Below are 20670 nucleotides of genomic sequence, written 5' to 3' on the forward strand. Positions count from 1 at the left end.
GGACTGGAAGGTGTGTTCCAACTATAGGGGGATCACATTCTTCAGCCTCCCGGGGAAAGTCTACTCCAGGGTACTGGAGAGGAGGGTTAAAATCAAAAGTCGAACCGTGGATTAAGAAGGAATAATGCGGTTTTCGTCCCAGTCGTAGAACACTGGACCAGCTCTACACTCTCCATCAAGAGCCTGGACCTTCAGGGTGCACTGGGACGGTTTGCAGCTGAGGAGTGTGATGCAACTGGGATGAGGATCAGCACCTCTAAATCCGTGGCCATGGTTCTCAATTGAAAAAAGGGTGATGTGTTCTCTTCAGGTCGGTGGAGAGTCTTTACCCCAAGTGGAGGTATTGTAGATATGCTCGGGGAGGACTGTATTTAGTTTGATGGAACCACCTCATCCACCGTGGTTGCTCTGGTTAGAGAGAGGCGCCACACAGTTTAGCTTTTGTAGTTTAATGAAACTTTCAGCAGCATTACAGAATAACTGCATTCAATGACTCGGTTCGGACGGGTAAACAGCCTCCGTACATATATGTCGTTCCGATCGCTAACTCTCGCACTAACTAGCGCTAACGGCACTAACAGCGCTGGACCTCTCTGACAGGTTCCCGCGCGCACCTGGGCTCCCCTAAAAGGTGCCTGATTGCAATTGAACATCATAATAACGTTGCAATAACAACATTAAATAGAAAAACATAAGCGTCACGATGATGTATCAAAACATCAGGAATTTACAACAGCCGCCCCCTGAATGGCATGGCTATTCTGCAACATAGTAAATTCCTTAACAGTCTTAAATAGTCACTGGCTCAGCGGTCCTTAGAATCAGCATCCTAGTCTGGAACAGCTTTTAACTGGATGAGGCGTGCTGCTGGTCTCAGGTACGTCTTGTCCCCCACTCGAACTTCAGCTGATCAGATGCAACCATCAACGCTGGCGTTCAACTTGACCACCTTCCTGATAGGCCAATGGGCACGTGGCAGCTGAGGATCTACAATCATCACAACCGTATTTTGGAGGAGATTGTCTGTGCATTGTTGCCACTTCTGGCAAACTTGAAGCGTCGGCAAGTACTTCCTGAGGAATTGCACCCAGAAGTGGTCCACCATCATTTGACAGTGTTAATCATTCCTCTTGTTAAGGGGATCTGGAGCGTAGGACACCTGTGGCAGTGAGGCATCCCGCCGCCCCATCAACTGCATGTTTGAGGTCACAGGACCTGGGTCAGCAACGTCTGAGGATACTTATCCAAGAGGTTTAGCATTGAGAATGCCTCCACCTCAATTAAGACTGTTAAAAGGACTTCTTTGTGGAGGGATTGAGAACCGATAGCAACCTGCAGAGGTTTCTTGACCAATTGCACTTCACGCTCCCATGCACCGCCAAAGTGTGGTGCTGCTAGTGGGTTGAATGTGATACGTTGGTCGACCAGATTTCCTGCATCTGTGGCTCCATTGCAGAAAATGCTTCTTGTAGTTCTCTCTCTGCACCTCTGAAGTTTGTCCCCTGGTCAGACAGAATCTCTGCAGGGGTGCCTCTGCAAGCGAGGCCAAGAGAAAGGCATCTGCATCAAGACTTGTCAGCAGATCAAGATGTACACAGTGAGTGGTGAGACATTTGAATATGATTCCCCAACATTTCTCAGTGCGGCGTCTGACCTTGATGATGTATGGCTCGAAGCAGTCTACTCCTGTTGAGAAGAACGGGGGCTTAAGAAGTCGTAGACGGGCAGGTGGTAGCTTCCCTCTCCATTTCCTGCATTCAGTACAAGTAGTTTGATGACGCTTGATGGCCTGACTCCCACGGAGAACCCAGTATTGGCGCCTGATTTCAGCAAAGACCGTATCAGGGCCTGGGGGGAGCAGACGTGCATCCACATCCTGAAAGAGGAGTCTTGTCACTGCATGGTGAGGGTCGAGGACTATTGGGTGGATGTCCGTAGAACAGGTGGCATCAAGGTGATGAAGGCGTCCCTGACGCGGATAAGATCCATTGTAGGGTCCATCTCTGGTGAAAGTGTGCTAAGTCTACTGCCTGGGGGTACTGGCGTACTGGGGGATGTGGAAGCGAAATAATTCATGCATAGGTCACACTTCAAATCAGAGGAAACACATTTTCAAGTTTGGCAGCGAATAACCAGATTGTCCAAAAAACAGGAAGACAGGAAGCGTGGTCAACCTGACATGGTGTGGTTACCTAGGTTTGGATGGTTGCCGGGAACAATTGGTTTCCTGTTTTCCCATGAATAAGACACGCGAACCTCTCACGTATACACAAATGAAGGACTGTGACTATAAAAGGGTCAGGAGACATGCATCCAGGGGCTGTTCCCAATTGATCTGTACTGATGATCTGCGTATCTATAAAAGAATTCCCGTTTTGGCTGTAACATCATCCTCGATGTATTTTGGTTTTTATTCTGATATTTTGCTGGACAAAACACTCTCACCACATAACTGGCGTCACGAACAGGATACAGGATTGACTAAAGGATCTCTGAAGGGAAGGAGAACGGTCGGAGCGGCTCCGAGGGGCATCCTCTGCGTGGTGTGACAGGCTAGCTAAAGGTAAGGTCCTTTGAAATTCCTTACACAAATTTGAACTGGCAAAGTTAAAATATCCAAAGTTTAAGTCACTAAGCGTAGTTGGATGCTCCATATAGTTGTTCAGAGACCTCAGAGACGTGAGAGGTGTTGCAGCAGAGAGGCTGTGTTTCACTAAAACTCCAGGTGCACATGGACGGCTGCTGCAAGGAGAGCTTCACTTAAAGAAGTGAAGGACAAATTGGACTGATTGGCATTACGACTAAAAGGGAACAGCCAGAAATTAAGACAGCAGCTGGGGAGAAGTTTGTGGAGCTTAGTGAAGCTCGGATGTCCAAGTGTGGACTTGTGTTACTGGTCTTGGGAGACCAGGGTGAGTCTAAGGAGACCACTGTTATGTTCAAGTGTGGACCGTGTTGTTTTACTGGTCTTGGGAGACCAGGGTGAGTCTATGGGTAGACCACTCTGAGATGTGTGGACTTATTTTGTCTAGGTCTTGGGAGACCTGAAGCTGTCCAAGTGTGGACTTGTGTTGAAAAACGGTTTTGGGAAACCGGGGTCCAAATGTGGACTTGTGTTGAGAAAACGGTTTTGGGAAACCAGGATCCAAGTGTGGACTTGTGTTGAGAAAACCGGTTTTGGGAAACCGGGGGGTCCAAGTGTGGATTTATTTTGTTTCGGTCTTGGGAGACCTGTGAAGCTTTGGGAAGCTGTTTATGTTCAAGTGTGGACTTAGTTCTGTCTGGTCTATGGGTAGACCATGGGGTGTCTGATAGATGCTGAGAAATTTCGAGCTTTTTCCTGGGTTTTGAGTTGATAATCCAGGGCCCTTCTACTGCTTCCGGTGGTGAAGCAACTGTTTTGTTTGTTCATTTGTGTGTCTATGCTGGATAAAACTCTCGCTCTGTGGAAACCGGACGTGATGGCCATCTGTCAGGTGTATCCTGAAGGAATGGTGGACCTTGGACCCACTGACTTGGAGCTGCCAGCTCAGCCAAAGTCTTGCCTCGAGTGAGATCATCAGCCGGATTGTTGGCTGTGTCTACATATCGCCAAGTGTGCTGAGCAGTCAGGTCTTAGATTTCTGAGACTCTGGTTCCGACGAAGACCTTGAACCTGCAGGATTCGGATGTCAACCAAGTCAGGACTGTAGCGGAGTCAGTCAAGGTTTGTGTGATGGTCAGGGTGAGTTCTCGGTGAATGAGCGAGGAAAGCTGGGCTCCTGTAGGGGCTGCACAGAGCTCTAACCACGGCATTGACTGTTGCCGCTTAGGGGCTACTATGGATCTTGCCATGACGAATGAGACATGGATAATGTTATCGCTCTTGGTTGTGAGGTATTCCACTGCACCATAGGCTTGTTCAGAGGTGTCACAAAAAACATGCAGGGTGTAGTCTGTGGCTTCAGTGTCGATCTCTACAGGGGCATAGGTTCGTGGTATGGAGATGTTTGTCAGCTCAGGAAGCTCCCTCTCCCAGTTGGACCAGGCCTCGAGGATGTCAGAAGGGAGGTTTGGGTCATCCCAGCTTCTTTTCTTGGCCCACAATTTCTGGACCAGGACCTTAGCCCATGTTGTGTAGAGGATAATTATGCCAAGGGGGTCGTATTGCTGGGCTAGAACTTTGTACACTTTGCGCATGGTGGGAGGCTCTTTCTTGGTCGGCTTGGATCGGTAGCCAAGTCGATCAGTGGGACAGTGCCACCATAGGCCTAAAGTCGGCTCCTGAGAGTCAGTGCTCTTCTCGGTTAGCCATAATTCAGCATTCTCTGATCTGGCTGAAGAAGGCAAATGGGAGACAACAGAGTAGAGGTTGCTCGCCCACTGCCATATTTCGAATCCTCCCTTGGCTAAACACTGACGCATCTTGTCCACAAGGGACTTTGCAGACTGTGGTGTTGGCAGAATCTGGAGACAATTGTCGACATAGAATGACTGCTCAATGGACTGCAACATATCCTCATTTCCCTCTGGGAGTTCTTTGGCATGTCTCTGCAGTGCAAACGTTGCACAACATGGGCTGCTGGTTGTGCCAAATGGCAAGACTTGTCATTGGTAGATGTCAGGTTGCTCCTCCTTTCGGAGGTTTCTCCAAACAAACCTCAGCAGTGGACGATCCTCAGGCAGGAGATGGACTTGATGAAACATTGCACGGATGTCTCCACTGACATCAACAGCATACTGCCTGAATCATAGGAGGACCCCAAGAAGTGAGGGTCCAAGGGTTGGACCTGGAAGGAGCTGCTCAAAAAGGGAGAGACTGTGGTATATGACGGAGCAATCGAAGACCAGACGATCTTTCTCATTATGATGGACGAGGTGATGGGGAATGAACCATGATTCGTTGGAATTAGCAGCCTTCTCTGCTTTGAGTTTAGTAACATAACCTCCATCAATGAGCTTTCGTATTTCTGCTTCATATATATTAGCTCTGGCCGGGTCTTTTACTAACCTTCGCTCGGTGCTGCGACATTGGCGTAACTGCTTCAACTGTGGCTTTAAGTTGTGGAGCACTTTTGACACAGAGCAAAGGAGTGGCGTATCGAAGTATGTCGCCGACTTTCACTTTCTTGGTGCGTGTTTCCAAGATGTTCACAGCCTCTTGGTCCAAACGGGATCTCACTACTTGCCGTTCGCTTCGAAATGGAAGAACATCAAGCTGCCAAAGACGTTCGACGTTTTGGTAGAGATCGTCGGGCCCCGGCCTGAGAGCAGTGAAGTATGGGCATCCCTCCTGAGACTGTTGCCCCCGCGACCCGGCCCTGGATGAGCGGTTGAAGATGGATGGATTGATGCATGGATTATTTCACATGCAGGGTTTAGGTCAAACGTAACCCTTGACTGGTGACAGTGAATATTTATTAGGATGTAAATAAATGCTGAGGCTGTTTGTTAATGAGCGGTGTAATTGGTTTGGATACACGCAGCTCTCAGCTCACTTAGAAGGGCTAAAGCTGCTTTCATGTATCAAAAACCAGACAACAGCTCTGATTTAGTAAGGTCTTCCTCTGCTATGGAACTGCTTATTTGTTCGCTTTGACGCTGAAGATACGCCTTACGCAGACAGACAGACAGACAGACAGACAGACAGACAGACAGACAGACAGACAGACAGACAGACAGACACACACACACACACACACACACACACACACACACACACTCACACACACACACACACATAACTGAAACGGAGCTAAACGCTAGCTTACTTCAACAGACATTTATTGATGCAGGAAGTGTTTGTTTACCAGATTCTAGGATTTGGTAGGGTTAGGGAGGACAACTATGTATACGTAAAGACATGAAAAAATGTGTTTTTCATAAGATCCCTTTATTTTTGTGACAAGCATGACTATCAACCTTAAGTTCACAAATTGTCTTCATAGTGCTTTTTGGTGACAGAAGTGTTATCCCTTTATAGCACATGCATTAAAATGTCTACTTAAAAGCAAGAGCCTGTTTAATCAGCTGCTTCTTCTCAGCAGAGAGATTCTCAGGGAACTGGATGTCAAAGGTAATGATGAGATCTCCTCTCTGGGAACAGTCTTGAGACAGCGGCATTCCCTCTCCAGTTACTATCTTTTTGTACGCAGGGCTGATGTTTTATGACAAAAAAAATAAAAAAGTAAATGATAAGTGATGCAGAAACCAGCCAAAATGCATCCTTAAACCGGTTCCACATCCCAGGTGGAAAGTACTCACTGCACAATGTCATTGATGGGAACATTGAGCCGCTTGCCATCTAGTGTCTTCACATCCACAGAGAACCCCGTCAAAGCCTGTGAGAAAGAATGTTGATTCTACCCACATGACATTTTAAAGAGTCCATCTAATTATTCTGGCTCTTATTAACATGACTCACCTTCTCCAGAGAGATCTGGGCCTTAAGGATCAGGTCATTGGCTTGCCTAACAAACACAGGATGACTCTTCTGCCGTATTATAAACACAATATCTGCAGGGATGTTGTTTGGCCCCTACAGATATAAGTTGGTAGTAGAGATAATTTGTTAATAATGAACATACAGTATGGCACATATGTTCCACAGGCAAAAACAGAGTACAGAAAAACTTGCTGCCACCACCTACTGGTGACTGGCAGTAGAAGAATAACCCTTATAAAGGAATTATTAAAGGCACCGTGTTATGTTTTTTTAATTCTTGTCATTCAGCTGCCAAATGTCCAACTATACTGTATTTGAAATATCTCTCCCCAAAGTGATCCACGGTCTTCAATAACTTTTGATTGAATATTGATAAAATCCCTTCCGCCCCGAAACGCTTGGTGTTCATGGGCCGTGGCTCTGAGCTCCCTATCTCCACTGTCCCTGGGCGCTGTCCCTAGTTTCCCTATTCTGCATTCACTAACCTACAGTGAGTAAAATGCAGGGGTATTGCATCCTGTAATGAATACAGAGTCACTTCTGTCTCATTCAGATTACCAGTTTGGCATCGACTTCTTACGACACAACTGGAGCAGGGGAAGTTCCTGATAATCCTGGTTTGTGTGCGTGTGCGTGTGTGTGTGTGTGTGTGTGTGTGTGTGTGTGTGTGTGTGTGTGTGTTAACGTATCCAGCCTGTGTCTCTCACAAGGCTGGGAATGAGTGATAATTTCCCCTCTTGATTTCTGCCTGGATTATTTCACATGCAGGTTTTATGCCAGTTGAACGTAACCCTTGACTGGTGACAGTGAGTATCTGTTAGGCTGTAAATAAAGTCTGAGGCTGTTTGTTTATGAGCGGTGTGGTTACATGCAGCTGTGTTCACTATGACGATGAGGGTCCACCCTTTAGCAGACACACACACACACACACACACACGACTGATATTAGCTCAAAAGTACTGTAATACAATTTTCAGGTACCACTTGCACCAGGTTAAGGCCATATTTTTTACTGAAACTGAAAAATGTTACACGTTTAACTTTATTCTGACTAATTAACGGCCTTCTCCAATCAGTACATAGACACCTAAATGTGTATATGTGTCATTGTAGTGGATAGTGTTTTAACTGGGACGTATACCTGGTCTCCCTCTTTGGGGAAAGTAATTCTTGTGCCTTCCTCCCACCCAGGTTTTACATTTATAGTTAGGATCTTGTCTTTGATGCTTGATGTATGTCCATCGTCATTCATAACCTATTTAAAAAGGCAAAAATGCATGACTGTAATTCAATATGTGTTGGTTGAGTGTTCATGAACAGTTCTTTGTCCAAACTAGGTGTACAGATTTACTCCAAATTCACTCAAAGCCTCTCACAAAAAGGAGCTCTTACCCTACGAGATATTTTAATCTTTCGGATGCATCCATGGAAAAGATCATCTAAGGACAGGTGAAGGTCTCTCTCTATATGAGTATCTTGCATCTTCATCTCCTCTGGACGCAGGCCACCAAAATGAAGTGGTGCATCATTTGTAACAAAAGCTACAAAAAGAAGGGCATATAGTTCACACAGTTGCTATCAAAATTGACTGCGCATTCACGATATATTAATTTATCTCACCTGCAAATGGATTGTCACCTCCAAAAAACTGCTTGAATGTTTTTTCTGGGTTCCCATGGTAGATATATCTGGATGACCAAGCCCCACTGCTGCCATACTCAGGTGGGGTACCACCTTTGAGACCCTCCTCGCCAAATTTGTCATAAATAGCCTTTTTTTGAGCTGTCACAAAGAACACAAATACTGCCATAGACCCACACACCCACAGTCTCCATGTAAAAAGTTGGTCAAATGATGCTTTTAAGTAAAATGCATACACCCTTCAGTCTTGACTACTGCATGCATTGAATACGAGTTAATTATGTACATTCTGTTTCAAACGTTCCTTAATAGCTTCATGAAAAACTTGTGGTACCTTTTAATATTATGTGGTACTATTGTTGTGGTACTGTTATTGTGTTACTCAATTTGTGCTAAAGGTTACTATTTCTTAATAATTAATTGAAATGAAGATATTTTTATAATAGCAGATAAGTAAGCAGTTAATTTTATAATCATTAGATAAACAAACGTAAGCTAAAATAAACCACGACTCCTATAGTCCTACATTTATTACTTATCATTGCTTTGCTGTTGCAAGAACATAAATGTTTCGTTAACAGCTGTATGTTGACTTGTTACGACTGTTGACCGGCTGAGGGCGCTGTGACGTAGTTGGATGAATGGTGGTATTGTAAGAAAAGAAAAGAAGAAGAAGAAAAATAAAGCAGTCATAAGGACGCGGTTCTTACGGATGTCTCTGCTATTTCATTTCATTTTACAGTGGTATAGAATACCACCCAGTAAGCCTGATTATTGTTCTCCTCGGAGTTAGATTCAGTAAAATAATAAACACCACGTTAGTGTTCAGTCGCATGTTGCTGGTAATAATAATAGCCTCTGTGTTTTACTCACGGTCGCTCAAAACATCGTAGGCTTCACCCAGCTGTCTGAATTGCTCCACGCTTCCGGTTTGTCCATAGTTGGGTTGGTGACATTTCAACGCAAGATGTCGATATCTACGAAAAGAAAACGTAACAATAACACGCCGGATATGAAACCTATCATTAACTTCGGTTGTATTTAGTTGCCTGAAACAACATTTGGTATTTAAGCAAACCCATACGCTTTGTTGATATCCGAGTTTGATGCATTCCGGTTTATTTCCAAGGTCTCGTAATAATCCTTGTCCATTGTGAATGAAAAAACTTTACATTTTGGCTTTAGGCGGATGTTTCTATTGGTCGCTATGGTAACGGCTTCTCGGGAAGCTCGCTAGACAGTGACGTGATCTTAACCCAATCGTGGGCGGTGACAGATTAAGGCGCTAAAGTGCTGGGGGTTATAAATAATCCCCAGGACTATGTAATATATTATAAAAATTATAATTATTTAATAATGTTCTATCAGTCTGTGGTCGCCAGCATCCTGGGTTTTTTTTTTTAGTGTTTAGCTTTGTGTTGTCTTCTCACTCTCATGCCATCATATTGATTTATCTTACCTGACTGAAAGCTGTCATACTAAGGAAGTTGTAAACTCCACTGCATATAGATGTTAATTTTTTTGTTAGTCTTGACCAAAAATCATGGCTTGATGAACTTGTGCTGAGGGGTAAATGTAAATGAATCTACATGCTACAGCAGTTCAGCTGTCTTCATCAGGAAAAGACAGAAACTTCCACCTCTTAATACAAAATAAAATGATTTATGACTTTGACACGGCATTACCATTGACAAATCCCAAAGAGATCACGAATCAGTTCTGTTGATATCTTTATAAAATGTTAAATTTCAAAATTGCAATCATCTGAATCATGCAGTGAACCTGGGTCTCAGGCAGTCTGGTTTTGTTTCACACTAAGTCCCATGATTACATGCAGCATCCTAACCTAAATTAATTAGGTGTGTCCGTCCAATATTGTATTACGGTGCTGGGTCAGTGCAATGGCCCCTTTTGGAGCCACTAGCCCCATTAGCCACATGTGCTCTCTCTGCACTGACAAGTCAAACTCCGTACAGTACAGTATTATGGTATACACCTATGCGGTCCATAGCACATCAGACAGGTTTACTATCATCATGCCCACACAGCAGTCAAATCTGATCCATAACCTTAGCTCATAATTATGTACAATAAGTGGTGGTGTTATTTGTGGAAGACAAGAATAATTAATAAAGACATCATAGAATTCTATTCAAATCATAGTTACAAATAAAAATGAATGCCAGCAAATGCCACAAATGTAATTTTATTCTTTCATTTAAAACCATTCCACACAGAAACAAAGGACTACCATGCTACACAAATCAGACTCTCCTTATGTTCACACAAATATTGCACGGTATTATCAGTATGATCGAATAGCCATTGAGAGGTGCTAGAGGGAAGAGCAGACAGTGTCTGATTCTATTTACGGTAAAGGTGGTGGAGGTGGATGCATATTTGATTAGTGACTGAGGATTCATATCAAAAGTGAAAATATTAACAGGCATAAAAAAGAAAATGAATCCAATAGAAATAAATATTATGTCATTGTGGATTAAATATAAATGTAGAACAATCACTAACTAAAGATCAATTCCAAAAAATAAAAAAATAAGCAAAAGTGTTCCATAAAACATCAACCCAAACTAAACCCAATCCCACAAGGTCCTCTAAAATTACACTCCAAAAGGCATAGATCTAAAATTTATTATCAGAGCAATTGTTTCTATCTGTAAATGTCTTTAGATAAGAAAATTAAAGAACTATCCACATAAAAATTCAAAAAAATGTCAGAGTAAGCCAAAGTAAAAATATCTCTTCTCTAGAGTGGGAGGATAAGATGATGATGGTAATGCTCTAAGAATTGTGTTGTCGCCATTGCAGGTGAAATGCTTGAGCTTTTCTGAGATCATCCAGTGTGACTCGTCGGGTCATGCTGGTACGTGTGGGAGTGTTGTGATTGCTGGTGCAGGTACCACAAAGCAACACATTCAGATTAAAATAAGCTCAGGGCTATACCTCTCAAGTTCAACTACATCACACCAGTTTACAGTGTACACGTCAACATTGAGAAGTCCTGACTTATTTACTGCGACATGACTTTTGCTGCTGTTATAAAACAGTATTCCAGATAAAAACAGTGTGTTCATATCCCAAATCAGGGGTGAATCTGCACCAATCAATTGCAACTGTAAAAATCATGTCAACCAATAAATGCACAAGACATTTACATTGTGCCTATTAATATTAAAGCAAGCTTTTAGAGAGGATTCTCACTCTTAAACACATACGGTACTTTGATTTTGTTCAGTTTGGTACAAAAAGCCATCCTTAGACACCAACGTGCTGTGACTCAAAACTCTTCTGCCAGACAGATAACAGGGCCTCTGTGAAGAGAGCTGTGCTCTGTGAACGTTGTTCCAACGTATGTGTTTCACAGTGCAAATATTCCAAGTAAGTGATTCATGACTTTCAGAGAGTCCTGGCAAGAGGATAGGAATCACCAGTGGTGGGGGAGAACAGATGTAGTGTGCTCTTTCTGGCTGGGGAACAGAGGCAAGGTGCAGTGAAGGGTACAGATGCAGAAAAAAATGACTGGGGCAAGACAAAAAAAGCCAGAGAGAGAGAAATATTCTGCAATGATATATTTATATATATATGGGCATTAGCAGGAACAGCCTCCTTCACTGGCAGGTAGCTCTGGTGGCTTCTCCAGCTTTATGTCAATCACTGAAGGGGTTGAGAGTTAAGGAAACTCACTGGATTGAGTCAAATGCAATTTTGTACCGCCAACGAGAGGATGTTAGAACAACACTTTTTTCTGGTCTATAATCACTTCATTGAAAAAATGTTTTTTTAAAAATTGTATATCCTGTTTTAATCCCCGAAGGGCAATTAAGAATCCACTCTTCACACAGGTTAGTGGGTATATTCATATACAGTATAGTGTGTACAGGCCCGTAACACACACAAGCTCCCACTCGCGCGCGCGCGCGCGCACACACACACACACACACACACACCCTGTGGGAATGCAGGTGAGGCGGAGGTAGTTTTCAGTTTTTCTATTTAACAAAATGCAATATTTTAAGTTTTAAACAATCAGTGAGTGGGGGCTCATTACATGCTGTCTCAGCTCAGCAAATATAAAGGTTAACCAGGATTAAACAATAGTTGAAAGTTAAGTTCTGTCTTGAGCTTTATAGTCGGGCTATTCTGAAGAGGGCGAGGAGGACTCCTCCTGCTCTTCCTTCTTGTCACAGACAGACATTGACATGTAACCAAAGGATACTGTCCTCTCTACTCTTGTCCTGTGTGGTGTCCATGCCAGGGAGAGCAGCTGCTACACGACGGAAAAGCTGAAGTAAAGAGAAGCAAATTTCTGTCAAACAATTAAATATCATCAACTCTGGTAAAAACAAACAAAAAAATGCAATATGACATTTTTAAAAAATTGAGTTGTAGCTCAGTCAGGAAGTCAATCAGAACATTTATCATTTGCTGTTAAGTTAGAAATCTGAGCTTCTGCAAGGCGACATGACTTCACAAGAGACTGTAATTGTACTGAAAGCTTCCATTATTAGAGCGTAGAGCATTTATGCAACTGAGGGATTCAGATGATTTTCAGTGTTGAATGAATAATGAATCAACATGCCTGCCCTTCACTAAACAGCATTGCACAGACCTAGACTTGATACACATGCAGATTTCACAGCAACAAAAATATTGCCAACATGCTAATCAGTCAAGTGGGGAGTATTGATTTGCAAACCCTCTAGACACACTTCTACGGCTGTGTGATCAAAGCCTGACCAATACCAATCATTACTTCTGGTGGGTGGTAGAGAGCTTGAAAAACAAATCCACACATCTTACTTTCCATCAGAGGAAGCTGATGCTTAAACCTTTATGCACACATGCGTGTGAAATAGAAGCTGAACCAGAAGGCAGCACGAGCACGATGAACACACACACAGAAAGGTGCACACGCTCTACCTGTTTGACATTGTAGCCTGTCTTTGCACTTGTTTCAATAAACAGAACATTCATGTCTTTTGCTCTTTGTTCTCCCTCCTCTGTGGTTATCTGTCTGTGATGAGCCACGAGTCATCGCACACAACACACAAACACCCACAGAGACAGCAACACATCGCCACAGATATTGACAAGAAGACAAGAGGGGGAAAAAAACACAGACTGTGATTATGTCGTAGTGGACTAACAAGCCGTGCCCCTCGCCGCCGCCGCTGCTGATACCTTTGCTCCGGACCAAAAGCCAGTCAGTAGCCCTTTAGGCGGGTCATGTCAGCTGAGCTCCTCCAAAACAAGGGGCATGCAGTAAATCTGGACTTTAAATTATAGTTCACTCAAAGATCCAGCTGGTGGAAGAGTTGGAAAATTTGAAGACTTTTGGAGGAGGAGCCCAGGCAGCAGCATTTACAGCAGGACTACAGAGCACGACTCACACAGACTCTTACCTGCTTTACATTGTAGCCAGCTTTTGCACTAGTCTCAATAAACATTACATTTAGTTCTTTGGCTTTCCTCTCACCCTCTTCAATAGATACTTGCCTGTGATAGATAAGGGGATTGAGAGATACACAGTGCAAGACATAACAAAATTACTTAATGAAACAGGTAAATACAGATTACACTGAAGAAATTTTCAAGCATCACAGCTGTCAACTATCAAAATTATACATGAGATAAGCCTGATAACGTTTACACAGTCAATAACAAAGTGGAATGAAACAGAGGGCATAAAAATGACCAAAGTCACACAAAGCCCTGACATCAACAAAGGGTGAAGGTAACTATGACCTAATGATGCCTCATAAGGCGCTCAGGAACTCACTATCGACAAGCCAGCAGCAACAGTCAATGACTTCATTAGTGTGCTCTTAAAAGAGGGAGCCTGCTTACAGAGGCAGGGGGATGGAGGAACAGATTACCTTTTGTCTGCAAGATCGGTCTTGTTTCCCACCAACATAATAATGACATCACTTCCTCTCTCCGTTCTCACATCATCAATCCATTTTGTGGTTTGCTGGAAGGAGTTGACATCTGAAAATTTGGGAAAAGCAGAAAGCAGAGCATCAGTATTCAGGAGATTCTATGCTTTGCGTGTGTGAAAAGGAGGCAACGAGGACAACTCGACCAAATCTTATGTATATTAAGTATTTATATATGCATTTGAAAAAACACACATGCTTCTGACCATTTAAAATTGCTGTGCAAATAACAGGACAAGATTCATGTGTTGTACAAAGACAACTGGACTTGTAGGGAGATTTCTAGATATTTAACCCAGTAGTGGTAAATATGTGGAACTCCCCACCAGCTGTTCAGAACTGGAGAAGCCTCTTAAATTGTGAGGCGAAATGTCTTCAAGCATTTCTTAAAAGTCAATTTCACTTTATTTCACACAAAGATGTAACATGACCGGGATGACTGAAAACGTGTAATTTTTATAAAACACTGAGTGCACAGGCAGTACACCTACTTGTGATGTCGTACACTACAACAGCAGCAGCAGAATCTCTGATATAACTTGGGATGAGGCTACGAAATCGCTCTTGTCCTGCCGTGTCCCACAACTGCAACCTAATCTATGTGGCGGGAAGGGGAAGAGGATGGGAGGAGAAATCAAAGAAGAGAAAAAGAAGAAATGAAAATAAAACGAGAAAAAACAAGGTCAGAAAATGAGATAAGTTATGATGAGTAAAAGGAAATTAAAAGAAAACTAAAAAATAAAAGTCAACCAAATGGGAAACGAGAGAGGACAGTCAAAGCATACTGTATGCAGGTAGTGACCGTGAGAGAGCAAGCTGTCAAAGCCTGGGGGAAAGAAACAGTCATCCTTCACTTGTCATCAACACTCTCTTGATCAAGTAAGGTGCTTAATATCAAAACAGGAATGAAGAAAGTTGATGGAGGGGTAGGAGAAAGAGGAAGAAAACTTGTGTTGGAAAAATAAAGTAAGAACACCATACAAAAAGTCAGTCCGTCTCACACTGGACTGATAATTCTTAAGCTCTAGTTAGAAGCAACATTCTGAATCATGACGGCAATCAGTGCCTGAGTGCCTGTCGATATTACAGTCACCAAAATCGGAGAGAATGTGTCTAAACAAAGACAAGCACCACCAACAATTTCAGACCAATTTAACACCAGCAGGAAGAAACAAAAAAACTTACTGTTCGGTCTTCAAGGTACATGGTTTTAGACAGAAAGTCTATTCCTATTGTGGCCTGAAAACAGGTAAAACAGTTAATAATGCAACATCCTCTCCAGTTTTACAATCTTGTTTTTTGTCAACCGGAGCATTAATTATGAATATGACAGGTGGTGTTTGTTTTACCTGATAAGTGTTGTCGAAGCTGTCATACATGAACCTGGTGATCAGTGAAGTCTTTCCCACTAAAACACAAAGATAAAACTGTAAGTGCTATGAATCACAGTATTACTCAAGTTTGGTGAGTTAATTAATAGTAAGAATTAAAGTAGCTGTATATTCTTGTGAGGAACTTTCAGCCGACAGCCAATCATTGTCTGATTGACTGAAAAGACAAAAAAGATCTACAATGTTACAGTTTAGAAAGAAAAATATTATTGCATGAATCCCTAATCCAATTATCTCTTACATTTTGACTGCTTAAAATAAAATAGAACAATTTTTCAGAGCTAACAATGAAATCTATAACCTTTATATCTGACAAATATTAATTTTATGTTGATGCAAAACGTGAAAATGGCACAGTTAATGCTTAGTGCACCATATCAATCTAAAAAAACCACAAATTAATTTACAACTCTCAACTAAGACAGCTGTCAACATTTGGACCATGTCCTTATATCTGGCTGTTATTCACTGGTAAAGCATCTCCTTTAGAGCGTCTCACACAGCTGTGTTAAGCAAGCAGAAGGCGATTCCCCAGACTGTTTTGTTCATCTGAAATTACCTTATCAGTTACACAGTGCTCCGAGTGATGACATGGCCAAAGCCAACACCAGTGTTTACACTATCAAAGAGCCACAACTGATCACAGACACTCAGACAAAGTCCATTTGTCCTATCTTTATCGGATGGGAGAGTGACATAAACACAATTTCTGTGGAACACAAGTACTGGCAGAGGAGAAATCGTATCACTTTCATCATTACCATATCCTGTTTCTACACCAGGGCTGCACCAAGCAGATCAGTTGTACAAACCTCTGGTCCCTATACTGACCTAATTAAGTATATTGGTTACAAAGGTGTCAATGGGCCAAACATTTTTTTTTAAATACCATGGAAGTGCCAGGCCATTGATCCTTTTTGTTTTTGAACAAATTATCCTATGAACTTCATGCAGTGAAAGTTAGATTTTAAAATTTGGCTCAGCAGCAGGACTACTATATTAATACTGACTGTAGTATCAACAAATATTTTATAATGATGGTAGGATTTAGTATTGAAGAGAAAATGTTTCAATCTATGCATCCAAATTTAACACATCGTTGAAAGTGAAATGATTGCATAGGCATGTTGAAAACGCTTAGACTGTAGCTCACAAAACCACGTCCCATTCCTTCCCGTTCTCGCTCTAAAACCAGATCACATACAGCCTGTAGCTGGACTGGAACGCTCAGACATGGAGGAGAGTGCAGGAATGTTACAGGTCAGGTTTGATCATATGGATGCAGTGGCCCGCGGGCAAACAGAGTGACCGCACAGAAATCACTGTGAAATGTATTCTGAACACTGATTATAAACAACTAAAACTCACAGATATTGACAAGTCTAGGCTACGTAGTATTTTTTCGCTTCATCGACACATATAATAGTCTTGCTAGTCACTTCCTCTGCTACTGTTATTACCTTCCCCCAAGAAAGTTAGAAGACAGTCGCCCAAGTCAATTTCATCAGGCAGAATATAGGCTAACAAAGAAAGTGAATAGCATTTTTAAAAAAAATCAAAAGTAGACAAGCAGCTCTTTAAATTAAGTTTCACATTCAGAGTTTAACCTCACGCCGCTGACGTTAGCTAGCTAACCGGTTAATCACACCAACAATCCGTCAGTCCAGTGGTCTCTACACTGACGGAAGAACTTAATCTGGCGACTAAATTCCTTCAACTGTAACAATAGCGTCACACTCACCACTCTGTTCCCCAAGAAAGACCAATTTAAATTTTCTTAAAGGGTTTCCGAAGTCTCCGGCCGCCGACATGACTGTTTGAAACAAGCCTGGGCTTTACTTCTTGGGAGCTCCCTAACTAGCCAGCTACTGCTCGCTAACCAGCGGGTGTCAGATTTTAATGTTTAGGTTCTCAATCGTGCACCTGGTTGCCAGCCCTCAAATAAACACCAACTGGAGAAGTTTTGAGTTCTAAAACCACTCAGCACAGCTTCCAGAGACTTTACGATAGCTCTCTATTACGGAAGAGCTAGCATTACTATGACTTCTTCGCCATTTCCACACTAGTTAGCAACTCTGTGTTACTCTTCTTCATCGGACACGTAGTTCACTCGCTCCCAAGTAAGGCACACTGCTGTATGCTGCCCTCTTCTGGTGGAGGTGAAAACAGAAAATGTATGCGGCAGAACAACGTACTACAGACGTTCACAAAAAACCATAGAAATTACAGGTATTTCATATTTATGTCATTAGTTCCCTACATAGTGCAGAAATAGAGGACGAGAGGGGAATCCAAAACAAGCGAATGAAGGCTGTTGTATCTTTATAATTCCACTAGAGGGCGTCGACATAGTTTCCACAGCGTAAATTGTCAAGCACTTAATTTCCCGAAGAGCCTAATTGGGACGTGAACTGATTTTTAATGCGTAATTTAAAAAAAAGAAAAAAAAAAATAGAAATTGTAAATACAATTTCTCGAGGTGGATTGTATTCAACATAAAATACCGACCACAAATATGTTGCCTTTATTTTTGCAGCCTAAACAGTTATATTTAAGTGTTTTCAAAGTTTTGTATGGCCACATACTCATCATATATGTATATAATTTTGCTGTGTGTTGACGTTTGAACCTTGTACATTTTATCATATGGGTATGTTATAAAATACTTACTTTCATGCCTAGAACTGAGTAACAGATTTTTAAATGACTTTTATTTTCATATATATATATCATAACTATACACGCACACACATGTGTGTGTATTTACCAACTTAAGATATTGTATGTATGTTATGTATTTATTACACCCGTCAGGTCATGAAATAAATAATCCACTATGATATTTGATGTAGCGTTTGGTAAGGGTCTTATGAGGCTACTGAAAGAGCTGGTGTCTGCTCTTTCTATCTGCATTAATTTGAATTATAAACCATGAATCATCAGAATTAAACTCAAAGTTCTTATCTGATTTCCATATTTTATCATGTGCCCTTGCCTAAATCTTATAAACATTCCATGGGCTTAAATATTGATCATCCCTGCAAAATATTTGCAGTGTACAGTCACATTTAGGTTATATTTACATGGGAATCTTTATGAAATCAAACACGAGTTCTGACTTAAATTAAATAATGAGGGTGTTACAATTCTGAATACCTGCAGCTGGAAATGTAAACATGTGGTATTTTACAATAGGTTGTTTCTGTAGTGACAAATATTCAATGTACAGTATCAGAAACACATGTTGTGCTTTCCTTTACATTGTAAATTGATCTATTGTAACAATAGAAATTGCATTTTATCATCTCTGATGCAATATATGATAATGCATTATGAGCATGAGAGTGTTTACTCATGCTTGAACTAGCTGTTCTAGGTCACTGAAGACACACCTGCGCTTCTCACACATGTGCCATCCAGATCGGAACGCGCTTCTTAGATCACACCAGCTGATTCCATGGCTTTAGGTCTTCTTTTCCGGACTCAAGCCTCACCTCACCATCAATATGTAATTCCAGGGCCCAGCCCCTCCTCCACGCACCCTCAATGGCTCACCTACATCATATGTCCTTGGTAAAGGAAAGACCCCATTCCGTTGCAGAAGGTGCTGATCTAACAAAATCCTCTTTTGCTGTTTCTCCCCCCTCTAAGTCTTTCTCTCTCTCTCTCTCTCTCTCTCTCTCTCTCTCTCTCTCTCTCTCTCTCTCTCTCTCTCTCACACACACACACACACACACACACACACACACACACACACACACACACACACACACACAAACATACAGTAGGGGGGGGGGTTTATCTATCTTGTTGTGTGCAAGCACATGCGGCATTGATTACTGACGCACTGTAGGGGTTGTTGTGTAAGGGCCAAGATCATGAATTTGATCCACTTACTCCTGTTTGTTTGTGGACATACAATAAGATTTGATAGCAATACCATCTGAAGCACCTCACACACCTTATTCTGCAACAAAAGAGCTGTCAGCAAGAAAGGCATGTTCTTCAAAATCAGGGAGGCGTAATGAAAGGAAGGTGCAGCAGGAATGTCTTCAACTTGTCACCTCAAGCGATTACTTCATTGTGGTGCGCTGGGCTCTTTCCGTAGCGCAGCATCATTTTTTTTTCTTCAAAAACTTGTTTCAGGATACCAGATAGGAAAAACATGTTATAGCTTGCAACTTATGATTTTCTTTTCTCCCATTATGTATCCTTGTATCTTTCATCACTACACAGAAATCTGTCTGCTCCATGAGTGTGTGAGCATGGTAATTACATACCATATATCTACCAGAATGTATGTGTGTAATGGAGGGAGACCATCCCATCTCCACACCACCTTAATAAAATCTAATGAATTCAGCTTTCAATGTCACTGCAAAGTACAATATGGCACTCATCTCTCCAGAGATGGGGAGGGGTGTGGGGGGGTCGTGGTGGACGGAATGAGGAATAGTAAGAGAAGATGAGGAGAGGAAATACAGAAAGGTTGTGAGGGTTGGGTCAGGGTAAACTAAGTGTGTTATCATTCTGAGTGTGATCAGGTGGGGAAAAGGACGGAAGGTGAATGGGGGATGGGGTGAAGCAGAGCTACTATTTCCCTGTAAATCTTCTTGGAAGTATGGGGTGAAGATGGAAAGAGTGCATATGAGAAGTCTGGGAGACTTTGGGGAGCTTCCAGTCTGGAATTGAGGATTGCATAGAAGATGGGACAGAAGGCATGGTTAGATCAAAAATCCCTCTTTCCTGTGCAACATCAGGCAGGAACAGACACAGCAGTATGGTGGGAGGCATTCTTGCAAGCATAAGTGAAGCAGTGATTAGGGTAGCAATCCAAGCACATTTACCAGAGCACAGAGGGAGGGAGGAAGGGAGAGGGAGGAGAAAGAACAGATCTATCAGAGGAAGAGATGGAGGGGAGGGGGGGTGCAAGCTCACAGAGAGTGGCAGCGATAGAGCAGAGAGGGAGAGCACAAAGCAGAGATGGGAAATGAACACTGAAATAGAGATAGTTGGCAAGACTGAGCTCTGCGCACAAACGAGGGCAAACAAAGGGGAAGAAGGAAGAGGGTGGAGGTGGAAGGAGAGCTGCAGGAAGGGGAGAGAGGGATGTGAGATGATGGAGCCCAGAAATAGGCTTTACAGGACAGCTTTTCATTCCTACTTTCTTCAACAGACATGACTCTGGTGACTGGACTGAAATTAGCCACAGGGAGAACACAGGACAGCAGGTCTGCAGCGTACAGCCTTGGTTGAGACT

General features: G+C 42.4%; 2 protein-coding genes across 3 annotated transcripts; both read right to left on the minus strand.

The window, feature by feature from the left end:
- Positions 1-5862: 5862 nt before the first annotated feature.
- Positions 5863-9283, minus strand: dnajb13 (DnaJ heat shock protein family (Hsp40) member B13). The gene is made up of 8 exons (XM_068331117.1): positions 9150-9283; positions 8939-9042; positions 8045-8206; positions 7817-7965; positions 7566-7679; positions 6404-6517; positions 6244-6320; positions 5863-6136 (listed from the first exon to the last, which is right to left on the minus strand). The coding sequence occupies exons 1-8, from the start codon at positions 9215-9217 to the stop codon at positions 5980-5982; spliced, it is 945 nt and encodes a 314-aa protein (XP_068187218.1). The 5' UTR covers positions 9218-9283; the 3' UTR covers positions 5863-5979.
- Positions 9284-10906: 1623 nt separating this feature from the next.
- Positions 10907-17494, minus strand: LOC137606525 (ras-related protein Rab-6A). Of its 2 annotated transcripts, none has more exons than XM_068331801.1 (8): positions 17152-17494; positions 15369-15427; positions 15205-15258; positions 14511-14616; positions 13960-14071; positions 13004-13097; positions 12300-12366; positions 10907-11737 (listed from the first exon to the last, which is right to left on the minus strand). In XM_068331801.1, exons 1-8 carry the CDS (start codon positions 17219-17221, stop codon positions 11673-11675), a joined length of 627 nt encoding a protein of 208 aa, XP_068187902.1. In that variant the 5' UTR covers positions 17222-17494; the 3' UTR covers positions 10907-11672. The 2 variants fall into 2 exon arrangements, with proteins under 2 accessions (XP_068187902.1, XP_068187903.1); XM_068331802.1 differs by lacking the exon at positions 13004-13097 and adding an exon at positions 13486-13579.
- Positions 17495-20670: the final 3176 nt, after the last annotated feature.

Source organism: Antennarius striatus, chromosome 13, assembly GCF_040054535.1.
Source record: "Antennarius striatus isolate MH-2024 chromosome 13, ASM4005453v1, whole genome shotgun sequence".
In the NCBI taxonomy this organism is placed as follows: Eukaryota; Metazoa; Chordata; class Actinopteri; order Lophiiformes; family Antennariidae; genus Antennarius; species Antennarius striatus.